This window comes from Papio anubis, chromosome 6 (assembly GCF_008728515.1).
Source record: "Papio anubis isolate 15944 chromosome 6, Panubis1.0, whole genome shotgun sequence".
Taxonomy (NCBI): domain Eukaryota; kingdom Metazoa; phylum Chordata; class Mammalia; order Primates; family Cercopithecidae; genus Papio; species Papio anubis.
Window position 1 is genome coordinate 111,105,103 of NC_044981.1, and position 24,758 is coordinate 111,129,860.

The window sequence follows — 24,758 nt, forward strand, 5'->3', positions numbered from 1 at the left end:
AGTTTGAGACCAGCCTGGCCAACATGGCGAAACCCAGTCTCTACTAAAAACACAAAAATTAGCCAGGCATGGTGGTGGGTGCCTGGAGTCCCAGCTACTCAGGAGGCTGAGGTGGGAGAATCGCTTAAACCCGGGAGGCAGAGGTTGCAGTAAACCGAGATCACACCACTGCACTTCAGCCTGGGCAAGAGAGCAAGACTCTGTCTTGCTCTCTTGAGAAAAAAAAAAAGAATGAGTAACCTAAATTGATTTAGGCAAAAGAAACATCAAATAAAGAATGAGTAGAAATGGGGAGAGAACTTATGCTTTGAATATATCAAAGTCTAAAAGACAAAAGCTATAGAAGTCTTCCAGATTAAAAGAAACTAAAAAGACATGACAACACAAAATCTCTGACCCTAGGGTGGATCTTGGAATACAAAGAGGAATGCTTTAAAAGGGACATAATTAGATTAACTGACAAAATTAGAAGCAGATTATAGAAAAGTTCTGTAATAACTTAAATGTATGATATTGATAACTGTCAATATCTATACTATGGTTATGAAAGGGAATATCCCTATTCTTGGAAAATACACACTGAAATATTTAGGGGTAAAATGATGTATACAACTTACTTTCAAATGCTTCCCTAATTTTTTTTGAGACAAGGTGTCCCTCTATCACTCAGGCAGGAGTACCATGGTGTCATCTTGGCTCACTGCAGCCTCCGTTTCCAGGGCTCAAGCGATTCTCCAGCCTCAGCCTCCCAAGTAGCTGGGAATACAGGCGTGAGTCACCAACGCCTGGCTAATTTTTGTATTTTTAGTAGACACAGGGGTTTCACCATGGCTGGCCTTGAACTCCTGAGCTCAAAGCAATCCTCCTCAGCCTCCCAAAGTGCTGGGATTACAGGTGTGAGCCACTGTGCCCGGCCTTCTTCAGTGAATTTATTAATATATCTCATGCCTATGTGAGTTATAACAGAAACCTGTGGACTGAGGTTTGTTTTGTTTTCCAACAAAAAGAGAGTGAATATAGCAAGTTAGGGAAAATGTTGACAATATTCCACTATTTGGGTTAGGTGAACCTGAGTAAAGAGTATGGGTGTTCTATGTATTCATTTTAGTTTTCCAACTTTCTGAATGTTTACAGTTATCTTTTTGTTTTTTTGTTTTTGATACAGAAACTCGCTCTTGTTGCCTAGCCTGGAGTGCAATGGCACGATCTCAGCTCACTGCAACCTCCGCCTCCCAGGTTCAAGCGATTCTTCTGTCCCAGCCTCCCAAGTAGCTGGGATTACAGGCGCCCACCCCCACGCCCAGCTAATTTTTTGTATTTTTAGTAGAGATGGGGTTTCACCATATTGGCCAGGCTGCTCTCGAACTCCTGACCTCGGGTGATCTACCCACCTCGGCCTCTCAAAGTGCTAGGATTACAGGCGCCCACCCCGAAGCCCAGCTAATTTTTTGTATTTTTAGTAGAGATAGGGTTTCACCATGTTGGCCAGGCTGCTCTCGAACTCCTGACCTCGGGTGATCTACCTGCCTCGGCCTCTCAAAGTGCTGAGATTACAGGCGTGAGCCACCGGAACTGGCCTGAAGTTACTTTTTTTTTTTTTTAATCACTTGGAAGAACGCACTCGGAATTGCAGATAACTCCTAAAAATTATAGAAAACAACAAAATGTAGAGTGATGATTTACTCGACCTGATTTTAGAGGAGGATATCAGATATTTCCTTCACATTACATACCATAATATAAATTTTATATTGTATTAAATAACAGGAAAACGAGTTAACTTTCTCCCACCGAAGAGAGAAAAAGAATTCAGGCAGAGGGGAAGAAAATGAAAGAGCAGAAGTTCTGGGGACAGACTGGTGTTTAAATTTTAGTTGTAACACTTACTAGCACTGGGCCCTTGCGCAAGTTTCCTAAAAATCTCTGTTCTTAGACATTTCTCCAAAGAAGACATACAAACAGCAAAGAAACATATGAAAACATTCTCAGCATCACTATCAGAGAAATGCAATTTAAAACCACAATCTTGCACCAGTCAGAATGGCTATTTTTTATTATTTATTTTGAGACGGAGTCTCGCTCTGTCGGCTAGGCTGCAGTGTAATGGCGCGATCTCAGTTCACTGCAACCTCCGCCTCCTGGGTTCACGCAATTCTGTCTCAGCCTCCCGAGTAGCTGGGACTACAGTCGCACGCCACCACGCCTGGCTAATTTTTATATTTTTAGTAGAGACGGGGTTTCACCATGTTGGCCAGGCTGGTCTCGAACTCCTGACCTCAGGTGATCCACCTGCCTCAGCCTCCCAAAGTGCTGGGATTATAGATGTGAGTCACTGCGCCTAGCCAGAATAGCTATTATTAAAAAGTCAAAAAACAACAGATGTTGGCACGGATGTGGAGAAAAGGGAACGTGTATACATTGCCAGTGGGAATGTAAATTAGTAAGAGAGCTATAGAAAACACTATGGAGATTTCTCAAGGAACAAAAAACAGAACTACCATTCCACACAGCAATCCATTATTTGGCACCTACCCAAGAGAGATAAAATCAATTTATCAAAAAGATACATGTTTCTTGCAGCACTATTCACACTAGCAAAGTCATAGAACCAACCCAAGTGTCCAAAGTTTGACTGGATAAAGAAAACGTGGTCCACTTACACCATGGAATATATGCAGCCATAAAAAAGAAAGAAATCATGTCCTTTGCAGCAACATGGAAGGATCTGGAGGCCATAAACCTAAGTAAAATAACTCAGAAAGTAAAATGCTGCGTATTCTCATAAATGGTAGCTAACCAATGAGTACACAGGGACATAAAGATGGAAATAATAGACATTGGGGACTCTAAAAGGGAGGGAAGGTGGGAGGGAAGTGAGCGTTGAAATATACTATTGAGTACAATGTTCACCACTCCCGTGATGGGTACACTAGAGCCCAAACTTCACCATTATGCAATATATCCATGTAACAAACCTATACATGTATCTCTGAAGCTAAACTAAAAATAAGGCTAGGTACAGCGGCTCACAGGGCTGTAATCCCAGCACTTTGAGAGGCCGAGGCAGGAGGATCACTTTGGGGTCAGGAGTCTGAGACCAGCTTTGGGCAACACGGTCAAACCCTGTCTCTACTAAAAATACAAAAGCTAGCTGGGCGTGGTGGTACATGCTTGTAATCCCAGCTACTTAGGAGGCTGAGGCAGGAGGATAGCTTGAACCTGCGAGGTGGAGGTTGCAATGAGTGGAGATCGTGCCACTGCACTCTAGCCTGGGTGACAGAGTGAGTCTCCATCTCAAAAAAAAAAAAAAAAAAAAAGTGAAATAAAAAGAAAATGAAAATCTCTGTTCTTAGTGTCCTCACCTATAACATAAGTCGCTTACATTATAGGTGAGGACACTAAAGCTGGTTATGAGGATGACTTATCAGTTGGCTTTCTATAAAAATAAAACTTTAATTTTCATTACTTTTTGCCAATTCCAAACATAATCAGTATAAATTGTAGAAGACTTTAAAAACACAGAGAATAGGGAAAACTTTTCATAAGGACAACATCCAGATAATCACTATTTGTTTTGTTTTCTGAATAGAGTCTTCAAAACTAAGACCTAATTGCTGCAAAATTTGTTTTTCTGTCCCCATGGTTAGATAATGTCAAATCTTCACCATCACGCTTTGTCACAAACATTCCCGAGTAGAAAATCATTGTCCAAATGCCTGAATGAGTTTTGGACAGAAGAGGGCAGTATTGAACAGCTTTCAGCTCTGCTGAACCAGAAAGCTCTTGATTTTCACGACCAGAAGTCACTGAAAATCACACACAAAAAGTTGAAGACCGGGTGCGGTGGCTCACGTCTGTAACCCCAGCACTCTGGGAGGCTGAGGCGGGTGCATCATGCGGTCAGGAGATTGAGACCATCCTGGCTAACACGGAGAAACCCCGTCTCTTAGTAAAAATTAGCCAAACATGGTGGCGGACTCCTTTAGTTCCAGGAGGCTGAGGCAGGAGAATGGCGTGAACCCGGGTGGTGGAGCTTGCAGTGGAGATCCTACCACTGCACTCCAGCCTGGGTGACAACTATTCCGTCTCAAAAAAAAAAAAAAAAAAAAAAATTGAGATGCACTCTTCTTTGTTTTTTTTTTTTTGAGACGGAGTCTTGCTCTGTTGCCCAGGCTGGAGTATAATGGCGTGATCTCGGCTCTCTGCAGCCTCTGCCTCCAGTGTTCCAGCGATTCTCCTGTCTCAGCCTCCTGCGAAGCTGGGACTACAGGCGCCCGCCACCACACCCGGCTAATTTTTGTATTTTTAGTAGAGACAGGGTTTCGCCATGTTGGCCAGGCTGGTCTTGAACTACTGCCTCAGGTGATCCACCTGCCTCGGCCTCCTAAAGTGTTGGGATTACAGGCATGAGCCACCGCGCCCAGCCGAGATGCACTTTCAAATCCTGTAAAGTTGAATGTGACACATTGTGCCTATTTTTAACACCTTGACTTCCAACATCAACATTTCAAGGGGAGAAAAGAGGCACATAGTATGTCTCGAGTTAACTCCCTATCTTCTAGTTTTCTTTATTTGCACCATGTAAAGATGCAGATCCCTTTTCTGTTTTTGTAGAGATGGAGGATCTCGCTATGTTGCCCAGGCTGGTCTTGAACTTCTGGCCTCAAGCGATCCTCCCACCTCAGCCTCCCAAAGTGCTGGGATTACAGACATAAGCCACAGAGCCTGGCCAGATGCAGGTCCTTTACCTCAAGTATGGCTCAAAGGTGGCCGGGACCCTTCTTCCTGTGCTGGCCTCCCCCTCCTTATCTCCTTCACTTTTTTTTGCTTTCCCCAGCCCAACTGTACAGGATACACCAAAATCACCCCCATATTTCCCAGTTTCTTGCTGCTGGTAAAGATTGCCAAACAAGACCATCATCATTCCCTTCTAGTTTGTGGCTAGCAGAAACCTTTGAAAAAAAAATTTTTTTTTTTTTGAGACACAGTCTTGCTACGTTGCCCAGGCTAGAGTGTAGTGGTGTGATCTCGAATCACTGCAGCCTCCACCTCCTGGGTTCAAGCAATTTTCTTGCCTCAGTCTCCCGAGTAGCTGGGACCACAGGCGCTCGCCACCATGCCTAGCTGATTTTCTATTTTTAGTAGAGACGGAGTTTCGCCATGTTGGTCAGGTTGGTCTCAAACTCCTGACCTCAGGTGATCCGCTAGCCTCGGCCTCCCAAAGTGCTGGGATTACAGGCGTGAGCCACTGCACCTGGCCTGAGAAAGTATTTTTACGTGCTCCCTGCATGCTGGTTGTGAATGAGTTAAAGATTGCAGCTTAGTGAGCACAGTGGGAGGCTGTTAAATGCATTATAAAACAGTCTAAAAGATGTGGGGGCAGCAGGCAGGAGAGGCTCAGACCAGAGGCTCAACCCACTCTCACTGCTGGGAGTGAAGGGAGTAAGTGATTGATAAGAGGCCTCTAAAAATAATGGAGGGGGCTTCCAGGACAGGCAGCCAGTGCTCACCCATGCAGGCCTGGCACAGTGGAATCCATTCACAGCCACACGTCATCACAGCCTTCTGTTAGGGCGCTTCTTTTAATTCAAAACTCCTACGGAATTTTCATCTGCCTTAGCTTTGTCTGACTGGCTACAAAGAGGAAGATCAGAAAGCTCCATCTTTGATTTGGGATCACTGATATGGGGATGTACTTTTTGGTGCCCCTAAAACCTCCTTTGATTTTGGAGTGGCCTTTTCCACACAATGTAGGTTTTTTGTTTTTTTTTGAGACAGTCTTGCTCTGTCGCCCAGGCTGGAGTGCGGTGGCTGGATCTCAGCTCACTGCAAGCTCCACCTCCCGGGTTCACGCCATTCTCCTGCCTCAGCCTCCTGAGTAGCTGGGACTACAGGCGCCTGCCACCTCGCCCAGCTAGTTTTTTGTATTTTTTTAGTAGAGACGGGGTTTCACCATGTTAGCCAGGATGGTCTCGATCTCCTGACCTCAGGATCCGCCCGTCTCGGCCTCCCAAAGTGCTGGGATTACAGGCGTGAGCCACCGCGCCCGGCCTCCACACAATGTAGTTTTTAAACTCATGTGTGACTGAATGATCCCGCTGTTTTTAAACACGCGGCTATCCACCCAAGTCTCTCCGATGCCCAGAAAGCCCAATCGTGGTGCTCACGTACTCACTGGTGCTGAGGTTCAGTTAGAAACAACTCCAGCATCCCACTAGGTCACAAAGATGGCCAAAATGTTAAAGGGAGTGGTCGGTGTGCCCCCTGTAGAAGCCTCTGGAGCCCGAATTCATAGGCACCTCCGTCTTTGTACTGTCCTGTTAGTCACTGGTCTTTTCCCACCCTGTAGACACTTCAAAGGGCAGGAAAAAAGACTAATCCTTCCAACAGGCTACACACCCATGTGTGATACATGTCTTGATTGACAGGTCTTTCGACATCAATCATTAGTGAAACAACATCATCCATGCCTTGTTTCTCAAGAGAGTATTACTATAGAAACCAGATATTTCTATGCCCTTCTTCTGGGTGGAGACACCTAATCACATGCTTGTGTGAGACAGGGTCAACATGCTGAAAATATTACTTGGAAAAGATAAGATAATTTTAAAGAAGCTGTAGAAAGAGCTTTCATTCACTTAATTTTCTGAATATACCCAAGAAGGAGGGATCTCTGCATGGATATAGTGCATATAAGACACAGGGCTGGGCCGGGCGTGGTGGCTCACCTCTGTAATTCCAGCACTTTGGGAGGCCAAGGCAGGTGGATCACAGGGTCAGGAGATCGAGACCATCCTGGCTAACATGATGAAACCCCATCTCTACTAAAAACACAAAAATTTAGCCGGCTGTGGTGGCGGGCACCTGTAATCCCAGCTACTCAGGAGACTGAGGCAGGAGAATCATTTGAACCTGGGAGGTGGAGGTTGCACTGAGCTAAGATCATGCCACTGCACTCCAGCCTGGCGAAAGAGTGAGACTCTGTCTCAAAAATAAAAAATAAATAAATAAAGACGTAGGGCTGGACATGCTACTCAGTAGGGTCCCAGCTGCTTGGGAGGCTGAGGCAGGAGGATCGTTGAGCCCAGGAGTTCCAGGCTGCAGTGATCTATGATCATGCTACTGTACTCCAAAACAAAACTTTTAAAAAGATGAAGTAAAAATAAAGACTGGATACGGATGAAGCTACTTCATGCTACAACATTCCGGAAGGAAAAATAACTTGAAGTTACCACTGCCAAGACCTTGGGTAGGCTTTTTGCTTTATGTTTTTCTAAGATAAATGAAAGTTATTCTTAATAATAAGTGTGGAAAGTGAAATAGAGAACAAAAGATACCTTCTGGAGTGAACACCTTTCACCCTATTTTTAAGAGTATAAACTATCCTCAATCACTACATTATAAAAAAATTATAACACATGTTTAATAATAACAAACAGCTTGTTTTAAAATTTAAAATTTAAAAATTTTAAACAGCTTTGTCATAACAAACCACTTTGAGGTTAAAAAAAAAAAGGTCTATGGAATATTAATGGAGTCAAATAAATGTGAAAATATATGAAAAGTTGCATCTTTAGTGATGTAGTAAGAAACCAAAACTTGAAATCATTTCTTGTACAAAAATCTCACTTTGGCCAAGAATTACTGAAGTGTTTCACACTGAGGTGTTACCTGCTATTAACCTAGGTTTGTCTCCAGATAAATGGTCTGTGAATCCCAGTTTATCAAATCAATGTCCAGGTCTATAATGTGTATGTGCAAATACACATTTTCCTTTAGAAAATATCCATAATCTCCCCATCCCCAAAGCTGCAAAGGCTCCATGATCCCAAGAAGGGCTAAGCTACAGTGGTCCCTGCTGGCTCTGCGCTCCCTGTCCCCAAGCTCCATATAATGTAGAGACGGCCCACGTGTTCAAAACCTGGAGCATCGTCTTTCTTTTCTCACTTTTCCAAATACTTAGCGACTAAGAGAGAAATTATACATTGCTTTCTTTTACTTTAGAGGCTTAAAAGAAGAAAAAAACATAAAGGAATATGTTGATTACATATTACAAAATGTTACTGTTTTTATCCAAACCTTAGCTATCAGGTTTCAGTGACACCACCACCATCATTTTTTGTTGAGAAAAAGAAGTACGATATTGCAGAAACGACATGTTCATTTTTCAGGCTTAGTCTCACCAGCGCTCCGCATCCCCAGGCACATCAGAACGGCTTACAGTGACATCTGGAACTAGTTATCTTTCCCCCAAGATTCGTAGCATTGTCCTGGAATTTTTCCAGGAATTCTCTGCATTCTAAGTCCATCCCTTATATGCTACACACCCAACTTCCCTTGTTCTAAAGCTCATTAACCAGAAAACCTCCAAGCGGAGATACATTCAAATTCATAGAAGCAAAAATCCCATACAGAAGCATATAGGTGACATCATCATTGGACCTGGTGTTTTTTTTGGGGGGTGGGGTGGGGACAGGGTCTTGCTCTGTTGCTCAGGCTGGAATACAGTGGCACAAGTGATCCTCCTACCTTAGCTTCCTAAGTAACTGGGACTACAGGCACGGGCCACATTGCCCAGCTAAATTTTTAATTTTTTTTAGAGAGGAGGTCTCCCCTATGTTGACCATGCTGGTCTCGAACTCCTGGACTCAAGTGATCCGCCTGCCTTGGCCTCCCAAAGTGCTGAGATTACAGGCATAAACCACAGGGTCCAGCCCCAATCCCTGGTTTTTATATTGATGTTTCACGATCCCTTAAACATCTGAGCGGGCATGTAAGAATGTGGACGTCACTAACACAAGTATTAGCATCTTCACAACGAGAAAGAGGTCTTTTGCAAGGTACTCTACAGTTATGCCCTTACTAGCTGTGAAACCTTGGGTAATTATCAAATCATGAGAAACTTGCTTTCGCGATAGAAACGGGGTTACAGAACCACTTTTTGCAGGATTATTGTGAGGAATACATGATAATGTCCACAAAGTGCTGAGAAACACCTGCCAGACTAGGCGCTCAGGAAGTGGTAGTTATTCATCTAGCAGTTGTGAAAGTATCAATTTCGTGTCTCCAAAGTCTCTTGACAAGGAATCTGTCTCCATAGCAGACGGAAAACACCCATGTGCGAGGTATTTTTTTTCTCTTGTAAAAATTATTTGCATCGGGAAGTGCATTATAAATAATCTAGAACTAACACGAATGTTGATTCTTCCCCAGTTTCTACTTTAAAGAATAATGTCCCTATTTCTCATGATACTTGACAGTTTGCAATATATCAGTATTATCAGTGTCAGTAATGTGGGTGACTTAGAGAAAACAGAAAAGGTACTTGCTTAATTTAAAAAGCATTTTTTTTTTTGGCCGGGCGTGGTGGCTCACGCTTGTAATCCCAGCATTTTGGGAGGCTGAGGCAGGGTGGATCACCTGAAGTCAGGAGTTCAAGACCAGCCTGGCCAACATGGCAAAACCTTGTCTCTACTAAAAATACAAACATTAGTGGGGCGTGGTGGCGGGCGCCTGTAATCCCAGCTACTCGGCAGGCTGACGCAGGGAGAATTGCTTGAACCTGGGAGGTGGAGGTTGCAGTGAGCTGAGATCGCGCCACTGCACTCCAGCCTGGGTGACAGAGTGAGACTTCATCTCAAAAAAAAAAAAAAAAAAAGGGATTTTTTTTGCTGGCATGCCATTTACAGTTGAGTGGGGAAGGGGATGATCATCGTGTCACATCACTTATTCCTTGTTTCTAAGCTAACTTATTGCAAATGAGATGTGAGAGAAAGAGACCCCAAGAATGGCAACAGTATGTAATGTGAATAAGCAATCACTTCATAATTCAATTTCCACTGCATTCATTTTAGTGGTTTGTGTAAACTGGGTTGTGTGTGGGGGGGGGGGGGCGGGGGGGGATAATAGTATTAAGTGATAGCTTTTCCTTACTTTCAGAAATGCAAACTGATTCCTAAGTAGTTCCTATAAAATGCCATCAGTCCCGTTAATAAATGGTAAAATTTAAACACACGCCTCCTAAAATAACATAGTGCTAAAGAGAACTACAATAACCTTCTATCGTATTTAAGTGAGTAATCCCAAAGACGCAAGAGACCTTTCAGATTGCACTAAACCTTACTGTCAATTTTTTTTTTTTTTTTGAGGCGGAGTCTCGTTCTGTTAACCGGGCTGCAGGGCAGTGGCACAATCTCGGCTCACTGCAACCTCTGCCTCCCGGGTTCAAGCAATTCTTTCTGCCTCAGCCTCCTGAGTAACTGGGATCACAGGTGCACACCACCATGCCCGGTTAATTTTTGTATTTTTAGTAGAGACAAGGTTTCACCATGATGGTCAGGCTAGTCTCGTACTCGTGACCTCATGATCCTCCCGCCTCAGCCTCCCAAAGTGCTGGGATTACAGGCGTGAGCCACCACGCCCGGCCACCTTACTGTCAATTTTTAAAGCCCTCATGGCTTTTCAAGATTCCGAACAACTATTTAAAGATGATGATTATGAATCTTCTCCATCAGAATAACTTGCGGAGGAAAAACAGCTGAAACTCCCTTTCATTTTTACTTCTTCCACTACATAAGATTTCTTGCTGTTAAATTTTTGGAGTTAAGATTTTCTCTGCACTTTCTTATTACCAGGAAAAAGTGCAAAATTTTGCCACATCCTCCATACCCACACTGTAAGAAAAGTAAATTCAGAAAGCAATAGAGTCAATTATCTGATTTTGCCTTAAAAATTAGTCCTTCCCACTATTTCCATTCATTTATCCTTCCATTGGGGTTATCTGAGCCAACTATTAAAGGCCCCCTCAAGTGTTCCAAGTTTATTAACCTTTAATGACTGCTAAAACTTTAGACCACCTTCTTTTACCATAGGAGTCTCAGTATGCGACTAACTGAATGGTGAATATAATAAAAATCATATTGTACCCAAAAAGTACTCAGAAAAAAGTCACGATCTCAGAAGCACCACCCCGAGCTGTGACTCCCTACAATACACATTTGCATATTCCATTCATAGAAAAATTAATGATTCGGGGGAAAAAAATGGAGATTTTAGTGTTTTAAATTTTTCATTTTGTACAGTCTGTTCACTAATAGTTTCAAGATATGGCATAAACTTTCAAGCTGGGTAAATGGTAGAAAGGTTAGCCAAGTCAACTTGGGGGGCGAATTTTAAGGAAATCTCAAAGAAAACAAGCTAATCTATAGGAAGTGAGAGATAATTTTAGTATTGCTGAACTTTCACATTCTTTTAAATTACACAGGAGCGCATGGCTTTGCAGGAGCAGTTGCACTGAGAAAATTTTAAGTCCTAGAAATTCTATAGTTGCTTTAAAAAAAAAACAAACATGTAGGCCAGGTGCGGTGGCTCATGCCTATAATCCCAGCACTTTGGGAGACTGAGGCAGGCAGATCACGAGGTCAAGAGATCGAGACCATCCTGGCCAACTTGGTGAAACCCTGGTTCTACTAAAAATACAAAATTAGCTGGGCTTGGTGTACGCCTGTAACCCCAGCTACTCGGGAGGCTGAGGCAGGAGAATCGCTTGAACCTGGGAGGCGGAGGTTGCAGTGAGCCGAGATCGAGCCACTGCACTCCATTACGGCGAAAGAGCAAGACTCCATCTCAAAACAAAAACAAAAATAAAAACAAAAGTAGATTTGGCAGCAATGATCACAAATATTTAAAGAAGTGCTGTTCCTATAAAGTTAAATTCGCAAATGCAGTTTAATTTTCTTGATGAGAGGAAGAGAAAATAAGCAAGTGAGGCCACAGTACAATGGCATAAGACTATCAAGTCAAGTTAGAGGAGCTGTAAGGGCATTCTAAAAGTTTCATGCATAGAAGTTATTGGCTAGAAGTAGGCATTCAATATTATAATTCATACGACCAAATTCCTAGAAAGTAAGCTAAAGAAACATACTTTTTAAATACTATTTGTTGCTTACATAGTGTTGCTTCCTAGCCACCAATTTTATAATAACTATGGCTTTATTAAAACCACCACTTAAAGCAGAGCTTAAATGTTAGTCCCCTAAACCACCCAGTGTACCTTTATTCAAAGTTCCTAGTAAACAAGTCAAAATGCAAACACTTGTAATTTGCCCAGAAGAGGAAAGTGTTTGGTCTACGACTACGGCAAGAGATTAAGCTTTCACAACTTATTTTCAAGTTCACATACATCTGACATATTTCTATTCAGTCGGCTGCTGCTGTTCCTCTCCACATCCCTGTCTCCCTAAGGGAAAGGTACAACCCCGAAGAAAATATACTGAAAGTCTCCCATAGGCACAGCCAAGAAGAGTCCAGCTCAGCCAAAAACGAAAAGCTGAGATTGTTTGATTCTTGCTGAGCCCAAGAGAGAATGTTCTTCTGATGAAAAACTCAGCACACGGAGAGAAATAAATGCCAATAACGGTCCAGCCACTGACCTCCCGGGCTCCCCACCAAACGCGCATTCGACGGAAGAAAGCCCTTTTCGTGCCCCGTGCCTGCCGTCCAGGAAGGACACAAGCGACCTGACCTGTGCCTTACCTGTGATGGTGATGGTCCCCAGCATACTTTAAGTAGCACTACTGTGCAGGAGATCAGCTTAGCGGGTCCCTGCCCTCTCCAGCAGACGCCTCGTCTCCTTCCTGCCAACCCCGGGTGGTCTCGGTGGGATCAGAGCGGACTGAGCGCCCAGCCACTCCCGGAGGATCAGGGAGAACAGGAGGTGCCCTCGGAGCTGCCGCAGCGAAAAGCGGAGCGCGGATGCATTTCCCCAGATAATTATAGGCGGACCCCCACCCACGCCCCCACCCAGCCACCCACACGCGGGCTGGCGCTGGCCCCTCCCTTGCTGCGCTCCATGACTTCGGGAGCGCAAACTTCCCGGCTCGGGCTGCACAAGCAGGGGGTCACGTGCTTCACCTTAAAGCCCTCCCCCAAGCTGGGCTCTGTGAGTGGTCAGCGGGCTCTGCAGAGTCCCGGGAGGGTTTAAAGGGTGCTGGGCATGAGTACGATGCTGGAGCGGCCGCATTGGATCTAAACGGTTACCTCATTCCTGGCACCGATTTACTAATACTTCTGTATCTCAGCTTTTTAAACCATTTCAAGGAAATAGCCACACAGACATCAAATTCTCCCTCCATTTTAAAGACTGCATTCTGCATCCCTCTGTTTGTTTAAAGATTGGTGTGGTGCAAAACACCTCCCTTCTTGGCATCTGTAGCATTTTATATTTTCACCATCTGTGTCTTACACATACACACGCGTTGCACTGATCTGAGGATTGGCAACTCTCAGTAGTGCTGTTTCCTGAACTCCTTCTTTGAGACGGGCTGTTAGAAGTGAACTTGTTCCTTCTAACAAGTGCTATCTTCAACGCTTGACCAAGGTAACTTTTCAAAAGCAGACTTGAGCATGAGGTCTTTTTCTAAATGGCAGAAGTTAGCTCATCTTTTAGATCAAACTACGCCATGTTCCAATTTTTAGACACGATCACATCTCTAACATGCAAGCACACACCTCGGAATTCAAAGCCTATGTTAAAAGTTCCGAAGATTTCAGGCAGCCCTAGAGCACTTCAATTCTTTCTCATTGAAGCTTCAGGTTTGTTCTTTGCAAAGACATAAGTGACGAATGAGTTGGTGTAGTCTCACAATTTTAATACACTTTTTTTGTACGCCAATTTTTTGTTAGGGTAGGTCCTTTAGGTCCCCTGAGTTTGTTCCCTTCTTTCATCCTTTCCTTATTTCATGCCTTGCCTGCCTGACCCCATTAACACCAGCTCTTCCCCTACGCAAACAAAAAGCAAAATTTTACTATTGCACTTCTCTTCAGAGAATGAAGATCTTGTTCATTACTGCTTGGGGCAGGGAGGAGGGAGGGGAGCCTCGGCGTGGACCACAGTGGGCACAGCCAAGAGGAGGGTGGGCCAGAAACAGGAGAATCAGGGAAAAATGGAAGTCCAGGAGAGCTGGCTAGCATGGCACGTAGTTGCGCCTTTTGGGCACCAGGGGGCGCGATGCACCACACTCAGGCCCAGAGTGAGCAGCGTGAAGGCCACTTCCTTGCTGGTAACTGGACCTTGTTAAAAAAATCAGCTTCAGCCTCTCCAAAAACCTGGCTTCCGTTTCACATCCTGGCAAATACCCGGCCTGGCGGGAACAGGGAGTGATGGGCCTTGTCCTGACTTAGTAAGATATTGCCTGGAAGCTGACTCCCAGACCGAGCCACTGAGCAGCTTCCCAACCTTTTATCTTCTCTAGAGAAGTCTCAACTCTAGTTCACAAATTGCTCTAATTTTAATAATGAGTCTGGTGTATGTGAAATGCTGCTGGTACTGAACATCCCTCTGGAGTCCACAGAGCCAAGGGGGCAGGGAAGCTTGGCCATTCCTCTCCTCCCAGTCCCAGCCCCGGAGTGTCCTGGCTGTGCAAATCATGGATAAAGACATCTTGGGATGTTGTATCAGGGGCTACATTAGTAAGTCCCTTCCCCAGAGATGTCCCAGGAGCCGTGGGCGATCTGGGATCTGAGGGTTTGGTTCTGCATCATTTCTCAGCACCAGTGGTTGGGGACAACACAGGCTATCATCTGGTGCCACTTCTGAAATCGAGTCTGCCCTTGCAGAGCAGAATGAATCTCCAGCTCCTCTCCTTTCTATCAGTCCAAATTCTAACAACAGGGCAAGCAGCACCTATTCCACTGAGCTGGGTAGGAAGAAAAATAAAAACACACAAAATGTCACTAGTTACACATTTAATACCCTAAACAACATTTCCAAAGGTCACCATACTGCTGTTCAGTTTTGGCACTGAAACATTTCTTTTTTTGACATTCATGAAGACGCTAACGCATCTGATTTGATATTCTTTTTTTTTTTTTTTTTTTTTTGAGATGGTGTCTTGCTCTTGTCACCCAGGCTGGAGTGCAATGATGCAATCTCGGTTCACTGCAACCTCTGCCTCCTGGGTTCAAGCAATTCTCTGCCTCAGCCTCCTGAGTAGCTGGGATTACAGGCGCCTGCCACTGCACCCGGCTAATTTTTATACTTTTAATAGAGATGGGATTTCACTGTGTTGGCCAGGCTGGTCTCGAACTCCTGACCTCAGGTGATCCACCCGCCTCAGCCTCCCAAAGTGCTGGGATTACAGGCATGAGCCACTGCGTCTGGCCTGATTTGATATTCTTAAAGAGGCAATTAAAATCACAAGGCAGAGCAATAGATCATGTGGCAAGTTGTAGACTCTCTCAGCCAATGGGTTTCCTTTGATCTCTACCTCTAAGAATGATCAAGGACAGGGTGCATGGCACAGCTGCCAATCAAGCCTCTGTGTGTCTGCATTTACAAAGAAAAGTCATCCATCAGGATAAAAGCAGGAGTAAAGATGACACCTAAGGTCACTGTCCAACGCAGGAGACTTTCTTTTATCATTTCCATTCTCTGTTTTTGTTAAATCACGATTTTTAGAGGAAGACATCACCAACCAAAGTGAGAATTACAGGAATTATAAGAAGAATTATAATTATAATAAGAATTATATAGTTTTGCTGTGTAATACATAGGCGGATGTTAGAAAGCATGTTTTCCCAAATCTGAACGGTTAATTCAACAAATATTTACCAAGTTGTTGCTCTGTATTTATTATGTGAAACACCCAGGGATCTCATTAGATACTGTCCCTGGCCTTGGGGAGCTCACAGGTGGTGGACATGCCCAGTGGCGGAAGTGGGTGGTGGACACGCCCAGTGGCAGGAGGGGGTAGTGGACACGCCCAGTTAGTGGCGGGAGTGGGCAGCTCCAGTTTGGCTCACCTCTGAGGTAGCCTTGGGTCTCTGAAGGGATGAGGGGACACTCCCTGCCTGGGGCACAAAGGAAGGTGGTCCACAGGGAGAGACCAGCATGGGCAGAGATACCAAGAGCTGGACCTTTGGGCAATCATGAGTGGGTTCCTTACAGCTATGAGGTTCGGAGTTTACTTGGGGAGGTCCGGGGGTTGGGGGTGGGGGGAAGACAATACTGGAGATTAAACTAAAAATATTTATAAAGGGTTTAGAATGACATGTTAAGGACTTTGTAACAAATTATCCATTAAAAGTGAGCAAAGAATCTGAGTAGCCATTTCTCTAAACAAAATACACAAACAACCAATGAGCACATGAAAATATGTCCAACGTTATTAGCCCTTAGAAAAATGCAAATCAAAACCACCTCACACCCACTAGGATGACCTTAATAAAAAAGAAAAAAGACAACAGGTTGGGTGTGGTGGTTCACGCCTTTAATCTTAGCACTTTGGGAGGCCGAGGTGGGTGGATCACCTGAGGTCAGGAGTTCGAGACCAGCCTGGCCAACATGGCGAAACCCCGTCTCTACTAAAAATATAAAAATTAGCTGGGCATGGTGGCAGGAGCCTGTAGTCTCAGCTACTCAGGAGGCTAAGGCACAAGAATTGCTTGAACCCAGAGGGGCGGAAGTTGCAGTAAGATGATATCGTACCACTGCATTCCAGCCTAGGTGACAAAGTAAGACTGTCTCAAAAAAAAAAAAAGACAACAACATAAAGCTGATCTGCCTGGTTTACAAAACGGGCAGGTGGCAGGGGGCAAGGAAGACCACAATAACAAGGAATGGAGAAATTGGAAACGGTACAGCTGCTTTGGAAAATAGGCTGGTAGTTCCTCAAAATGTTAAACATAGATTTATTATATGACCCAGCAATTCTCCTAGACATATACCCAAGAGCAATGAAAATATATACCTGCACAAAAACTTGTCCATCAATGTTCATTACGGTATAATATTCCTAGTAACAAAAATTGGAAGCTATCTAAATATCAACTCATGCAGAGATAAATAAAATTTAGCTTATCTAATGGAAATGGGTTAGTAATAAAAATAAATAAAGTACTGAAACATACTATAACATAGATGAACATTGAAAAAACTTTTAAGTGAAAGAAGCTAGTCACCAAAGAGCACACATTGTTTAATTTCATTTACTTGAAATGTCTACAAGAGGCAAATCTACAGACATAAAGTAGTTAGCGGTTACCTAGGACTGGGGGTTTTGGCGGGAGAGGGAGTGACAGCTAACTAGGATGGGGTTTCTTTATGAGGTAATGAAAATGTCCCGGCTGGGCTCATGCCTGTAATCCCAACACTTTGAGAGGCCGAGACAGGTGGATCATGAGGTCAGGAGATCGAGACAATCCTGGCTAACACAGTGAAACCCCATCTCTACTAAAAATAGAAAAAAATTAGCCGGGCATGGTGGCGCGCGTCTGTAATCCCAGCTACTCAGGAGGCTGAGGCATGAGAATCGCTGGAACCCAGGAGGCGGAGGCTGCAGTGAGCCAAGATCGTGCCGTTGCACTCCAGTCTGGGCAACAGAGCAAGACTCCCCAAAAAGAAAGAAAGAACGAAAGAAAGAACGAATGAACGAAAGAAAGAAAGAAGAAAAGAAAAGATCATGTCCCACAGTTGACTGTGGGGATGGTTATACAGCTCTGTGAATAAAGCAAAAACCACTGAACTGTGTACTTTAAAGGGGTCAACTGCACAGTATGTGAATTATAGCTCACGAAAGCTGGTTTGTTTCTTTAAAAAATAACTTTGTGCTGCTGGTTCTGAAGACCATAGGGAACCATTGGAGGCTTGAGGCAGGGGATGGTGGCACTGAATTTACTGCAATTTAGAAAAGGCACCTGGGCTGTGATGACAGGAGGAAGAGACTGAAGGAACAAAAGAGATGGATGCAGTAGTGACGAAGGTGAGGGAGGAGTCCAAAGTTACAGTGCCCACAAGATGAATGTGAATCTGTGGGATCACCCGAACGGAGTGATGTCCATGAAATAAGAATGGCCTGGAACCCTGAGGAAGAGGAGCTGAAAAAGGATGCTGAGAATGGACAGGGATTAGGGGCAATGAGGTGGAAAGTGGCAGCAGAAGCCACATGTGGAGAGGATTAAAACATGGAAGCAGCGGTCCAGTGTGGCAGCACAAAGTAGTGACACAGGCTGGGTGAGGTGGCTCATGCCTATAATCCCAGCACTTCGGGAGGCCAAGCTGGGAGGATCACTTGAGGCCAGGAGTTCGAGACCAGCCTGGGCAACACAGCAAGACCCCATCTCTATAAAAAACAAAAACAAAAATCAAAGCAGTGACACAGGAAGAGAACGGGAGAGGCCTCAGAGTGGGCAGTCTGGAGCCGGGACCAGCAGACAGATGGCTGCAATAAAGCAGGCTACTTTCCTCTTTTTTCCTGAAAAGGAGGGGACTGGGACCACTACACCCAGAATTAAAACCAATATTAGGCTCTCCAACTTCCTCGAAGGATGCTTAGGTATTTAACCCAAGTATGAGTGTCACAGAATGGAAGAAAGGACTTGCACACCAAATTCAACCCTCCCTCCCTGGCCTCCTCTCCTCTCATTTTCTCTTTAACCTGGCATCACCCTTGGGGGTAAGGAAGCCAAAAACCAGTAGGGTCTCTTTTCTTCTTGCTGGAAAAGGACAGATGAAATAGAAGGGAGAATCGATGCCATTGTTATTCCTTTAAATGGACCTTTAGCGCATGTTTGGAGGTTCTAGCAGGGGAGCGCAGCTACCTGTATACCCTTGACCGAAGACCGGTCCTCCTCTATTGGGGATGGTCGTCCTCTTCGACCAAGTGTGCAGCTTCGGAAGGGACACACGTGGAGCAGTGAGGGAGGAAGGGGACACCTGCCTAGCCAGCCAGATCAGCCGAGTCAACCATGGCGATCAGTGGGGTGACAAATGTCGCAGCCAGATCGCCCTCACTTCCTGTTATTCCTTTGAAATGCTCCAAGATAATTTAAAGTTGAGTGAAATACAGCTCCAAATTGGATAACTGTAAAAGAGGAGATATATCTATCTATCTAGATATCTATCTGTATCCAGATAGGTGTAGATAGATGGATAGGTAGACAGATAGATAGATATCTGTCTGTATCTATCCATCTATACTCACCCTGAATCTGAATGACACTGTCAGGTTATCTACAGGATGGGCAGTCTCTCCTGGACTCAGCGTATTTTCAGGTCTTTGCTGCATGCTATGCACATAGATAAATATCAGCTAATTGAGTTTTATGGTCCAGTTGAACTGGACATATTTGTATAGACATGGTTACTGCTATTCCAAATCCAAGATAAATACTCTGAAGAATAGTTCCTCAAAGGAATTGTTATGATACAACAGAAACACTAAAGGAGAATTTTAAAATCACTTTAAAAAGCAAGGGGAAAATAAACATTAAAAACTCAAATAATAAAAGTGATGTAGAATAAATATTATCTCTCTCCTTATTGAGTCCACATATATTTATTTCTTTACCTAGGCAATTCTATGAAATAGACCAAATGAAAAGGTATAGATTTATGTGTGAGTATGTTTACAGCTTAGAATGTATAACATTTAGAGTAAGTGTTGTAACAGTAAGGAAACAGTATACTTATCTTTTCAGAAGAATTTATGGCAAAAACAACATGTTTGAAGCAGTTAATTATGAGAAAAATGCCTCTATATATAGATTTTTAATTTTTTTTAAAGAAAGATTGGGTCTCGCTACATTGTCCAGGCTGGTCTTGAACTCCTGGCCTCAATCTTCCTACCTCGAACTCCCAAAGTTTTTGGAGTACAAGTGTGAGCCACCATACCTGGCCTGAAAAATGCCTATATTGATCTATAAACCTCTTTGTTCAGGAAAAAAGCAGAAAATAAACTATCTATTCAATATAAACCCAATTTTGCTTTTTCAAATGCATATACGGTGGGGTGTGGTGGCTCATGCCTGGAATCCCAGCACTTTGAGAGGCCAAGGCAGGTCGATCACCTGAGGTCAGGTGTTCAAGACCAGCCTGGCCAACATAGGGAACTCCCGTCTCTACTAAAAATATAAAAATTGGCCAGGTGTGGTGGCAGGTACCTGTGATCCCAGCTACTCAGAAGGCTGAGACGGGAGAATCTCTTGAACCCAGGAGGCGGAGAATGCAATGAGCCGAGATCATGCCACTGCACTCCAGCCTGGGTGACAGAGCAAGAAGACCCTGTCTCAACAAATAATAAAATAAATAAATAAATAAAATGCATATATACCTGTACATTTAAGGCCAATGATAAAAGAGCTCAGAAATAAAACTAACAAAGAAACCATGGTGGAATTCGGGACAATTTCTGTCTCCATTTTTTTTATATTTTACAAATCCACAATAAAGCCTTGCTACTTTTATGACTGGAAGTCAAACACATTAGCCACAGAGTCATGGACTCTACATGCTGGCCCAGCACTGCCCAGGAAGCCCTGAACTCAGAAGGGTGAAACAGGGCAATACCTTTGGTTTTCTATCAAAAATTCAGATGATCTAAATCATGAACGTAAACTCTCCAATCACTGAAACAGCTCAATTAGCAAATCTAAAGCAGATGAAAATCAAAGTGTGATTCTTTAATATAATGAAATAACTGAGTATGGTGGTGTGCACCTGTGGTCCCAGCTATTTGAGAGGCCAAGGCAGGAGGATCGCTTGAGGCCAGGAGTTCAAGACCAGCCTGAGCGACAGAGTGAGACCCTATTTCAAAATTAATCAATTAGTCAATAATAAAAATAACAAAATAAGAAAAAAACTTGCCCTACTACCAAATTTGTTCAGGTACATAGGAGTAGGAATCAGATTCTTTCCTTAGTGCTGTGTGGTCCGTATCTTCTATTCATCTTATAATTCTGTACACCCCTGTCTTTGGTATGGTTAAAAGATGATTCAAGGTCTGAAAAGTTTCTAGTTCTGGGCCTTCTGCTAGCTATAGGACCAGGTGTGAAGTATTTAAACCTCTGGGCTTCAACTGATGGGAGAATAAAAATTACACCTGTAGTCGTGTTATTCTGAGGTGCAAATAAAGGTAAACACTGACACTTCTGAGTATATTCTAGAAGAATAATATTGGCTATTATGCTTACCTTAAATCATGTATTCTCAAATGAGGGTGATATTGCCCTCAATGGGGTGAAAATTGGTTCATGGGGAGGGTGGCTAAAAACAATCTTACACATTCTGTAAAAAGCAAGAAGGTCCCTTTATCGTGAATTTCTCAGGAGTGCATTGTAATAAAAGCAGCACCTTGTTGGCTGGAATTAATGAGCCTGATGCAACACCTACACATCACTTCATTCAGGTGGATTCAACATAGTACTGGGAGACTGGCAAATTCAAATTCTGCCTTTCGGAATTTTGTGGATTCTTCCCCCCAGATACAGGTTGAGTATCCCCTGCTTGGGACCAAAAGTGTTTGGGATTTTGGATTTTTTCAGATTTTGGAATATTTGCACTATACACACTGGCTGAGCATCCTCAATCTGAAAATCCAAAATGCTGCCAAGAGCATTCCTTTAAGTATCATGGTGGCACTTAAAATGTTTCGGATTTTTGGAGCATTTGGGATTTTCAATTTTCAGACTAGGGATACTCAATCTGGTTTTTCTTAATTTTTTTTTTTTTTACTTCTCATTTTATTTTTATTTTTTTCCCTAAACAATAAGTGATATAGTATCAATCTGTATTTTTGATCGAGGGTTGGTAGAATCCATGAATGAGGAGCCCACAGATAGGAAGCACCGATTGTAATCCCAGAAAGAGAACAAAGAGGGAAATGGGGGAAAAAAATTTCCCAGAAATGAGGTACATGAGTTTTTCTTTTCTTTTCTTAGAGACAGGGTCTCACTCTGTCACCGAGGCTGGAGCATAAATGGTGAGACTCATTGCAACCTCAACCTCCTGGACTCAAGCGATTCTCCTGCCTGAGCGTCTGGATAGCTGGAACTACAGCCGTGCACCACCACACCTAGATAATTTTTTTTATTTTTATTTTTTTATAGAGATGGGGTCTTGCTGTGTTGCCCAGGCTAGTCTCAAACTCCTGGACTCAAGTGATCCTCCCACCTTGGCCTCCCAAAGCACGGGAATTAGAGGCATGAGTCACTGCGTCCAGCAAAGTGCATGAGTTTCTAGATTAAAAGAGCTTAAAGAACCCAGCACATTGAATGGAAACAGATTCACGTGGAGAGTCCTCATTACAAGATATTCAGAAGACTGAAGACCAAAAGGAGTCCATGAGCTACATAAGGGATGAAAACTCGAAACAGCCTCAGATTCCAGTGGCCAGACATCTATCAAGGTGACACTGACACAGAATCCGAAGGTATTTGAACATACTCAACAGAAATGGACTTGATTAGGGGAATATTTAGCACCAAGATTTTGACAAGCATGAGGAAGACATCACACTTTTTGTTCACTGTCCTAGTCCATTTGGGCTGCTGTAAAAGCACCATATAAACCAAGTGGCTCATAAACAACGAACACTTTTATTTCCCACAGTCCTGCAGGCTGAAAGTCAGAGATCAGGAGGCCAGTGTGGTTGGGATCTGGTAATCCCAGATTCTTCTGGACTGCAGACTGCTCCCTGTAACCTCACATGGTGAAAGGGAAGTGGCCCCTTTTATAAGGACACTAATCCCATTCATGAGGGCCCCACCCTCATCACCTAAGTACCTCGCAAAGGCTCTCCCTCCAAATACCACATCACCTTAGAGTTAGGATTTCGACATGTACGTCTGGGGGGACACAAACCTTCAGTCCATAATGCTAAGCTTACACAGTGAGGCCACAGGGCTTGCGGCTCAGAGCTTGGCAGGAGGCTGCTTGGGAGCAGACCTTGGCTCTGCTCCCTGACTATTTGGTTGGACACTATGAATCTGCCACTTGATTTACAGCTAACAGTTATCTGGAAAGCAGGAATTCTCTTGCTCGAATCTCTAGCTACCGCATTGTGTAAGGGTGTATGCTAATTATCTTGTGGAGTGAAGTACCAGAAGGGTGACTGATCACTCCAGGGTTAGAAATCCATGTCAACATATATTGGTGCTTTCTTCACTTTATTTGACTTTAGCTCATTTTGCAACATCCTTGAGGTAAGGGACTCCCTTATACCAGCAGTCACATACTTCAGTATCAATGACTCATGTCCTCCAGTCAATTCTTTCAGTACATAATATTTGGCTTAAAGCAAACTAAGTTGTTCTCATGTTTTAAAGAGTCTGAGAAAGAAACCGTTCTTAAAACTGGGGATACTGCAATTGAAACCCAGTGATGTTTGGCAAGCTTCCATCGAGCACATTCCTATCTGAAATATATATAAGCCCTGGCGTTTTTCTTTTAATGTGAGACAGGTTATTTTCTCGGGAGATGTTTTGCCTAGAGAAGAAAAGATTAAAGAAAAGACATGATAAATGTTTTCAAATACTTAGAGGGCTGCCATGTGGAAAAAGGAGGTGAGTTTATTCTGTGTAGTTCCAGAAGGCAGCCCTGGGAACAGAGAAGAGCAGTTGGAGGGAGGCATATTTTAGCTCCAGGGGAATAAATGGCTTCCTTTTATGGAGAAAACTCTGCAAACCTTCAAGTGGTTAAGCAGAAGAGCCTCCTGCACAGGGGTAGGCTCCTGGTTCAGAGAGCCTCAAAGCTCCCTTCTACTAACACTTCTCTGGTCCCAAATCTGACTTTCAAAGTGGGTCAATCATGGAGGTGGTGTTATGAGCTGAACTGTGTCCCCCTCAAATTCACATTTAAAGTCCTAACTCCCAGTACTTCAGAAAGTCACTGCATTTGGAGACAGGGTCTTTCATGAAGTGATTAAGTTAAAATGAAGCCATTAGCCTGGCCCTAATAAGAGCAAGAGTCCTGGCCGGGCGCGGTGGCTCACGCCTGAAGCACTTTGAGAGGCCGAGGCGGGCTGATCACTTGAGGTCAGGAGTTCGAGACCATCCTGGCCAACACGGTGAAGAGTAGAATCCCATCTCTACTAAAAATACAAAAATTAGCCAGGTGTGGTGGTGCACGCCTGTAATTCCAGCTACTCGGGAGGCAGAGGCAGGAGAATCACTTGAAACCAGGAGGTGGAGGTTGCAGTGAGCTGAGATCATGCCACTACACTACAGCCTGGGTGACAGAGCGAGACTATGTCTCAAAAAAAAGGAATAGACGTCCTTATAAGAGGAAACTTGGACACACCAAGAGACCAGGAATGTGCACATGCACAGAGGAAAGACCATGTGAGGATACAGTGAGAAGGTGGCCGTCTGCAAGCAAAAGAAAGGCCTCAGGAGGAACCAAACGTGCAACACCAAGATCTCAGACCTCCAGCCTCCAGAACTGTGAGAAAATAAATTTCTGTTGTTTGAACCACCGGTCGAGCATTTTATCATGACAACCTTAGCAAATTAATACAGGAGGATAATGACCTTGTGCTTGTGGTTGGTCTAAATATTGCATGTCCATGTTAAGACACATGAAAGCAACCAATTCAATTAATTAAATCTAGCACATAGCACTTTTCACCTGAATGACTAATGCATGCACTGGTTAACGTAGAGGTCGGAGGAAAACTACCTGATATCAGGCTGTACTGACACTTGAACTACAGAGCAATTTGAAAACAATTCAAAGCATGATATGCAGGAATAAATCTTGATTAACAGGCTAAACAGTTGTTGAATTTTAAGCCCAGAGAATATATCTTCAGACATTATCAAAGCATCCTTTTCTCTATGATATGGTTTGTCTGTGTCCCCACCCAGATCTCACCTTGACCTGTAGTTCTCATAATCTCATAATCCCCATGTTTAATGGGAGGAACTCAGCGGGAGGAAATTTAATCAAAAGTTACCCTCATGCTTTTCTCTTGACAGTGAGTGAG

The 24,758-nt window shown here is 43.7% G+C and overlaps 1 protein-coding gene across 3 annotated transcripts in view; it reads right to left on the bottom strand.

The window, feature by feature from the left end:
• AKAP12 (A-kinase anchoring protein 12) overlaps window positions 1–24,758 on the bottom strand; it is a 120,392-nt gene that overhangs the window by 20,017 nt on the left and 75,617 nt on the right. Inside the window, exon 1 of one of the 3 annotated variants that reach the window (XM_003898034.3) lies at window positions 12,535–14,847. The exons of the other annotated variants lie outside the window; for them this stretch is intronic. Within the exon in view, the coding sequence (XP_003898083.1) occupies window positions 12,535–12,559 (25 nt within the window). The 5' untranslated portion in view covers window positions 12,560–14,847. Of the gene's footprint in view, window positions 1–12,534; window positions 14,848–24,758 lie in introns of those variants that run through there. 3 annotated transcript variants of the gene reach the window in all.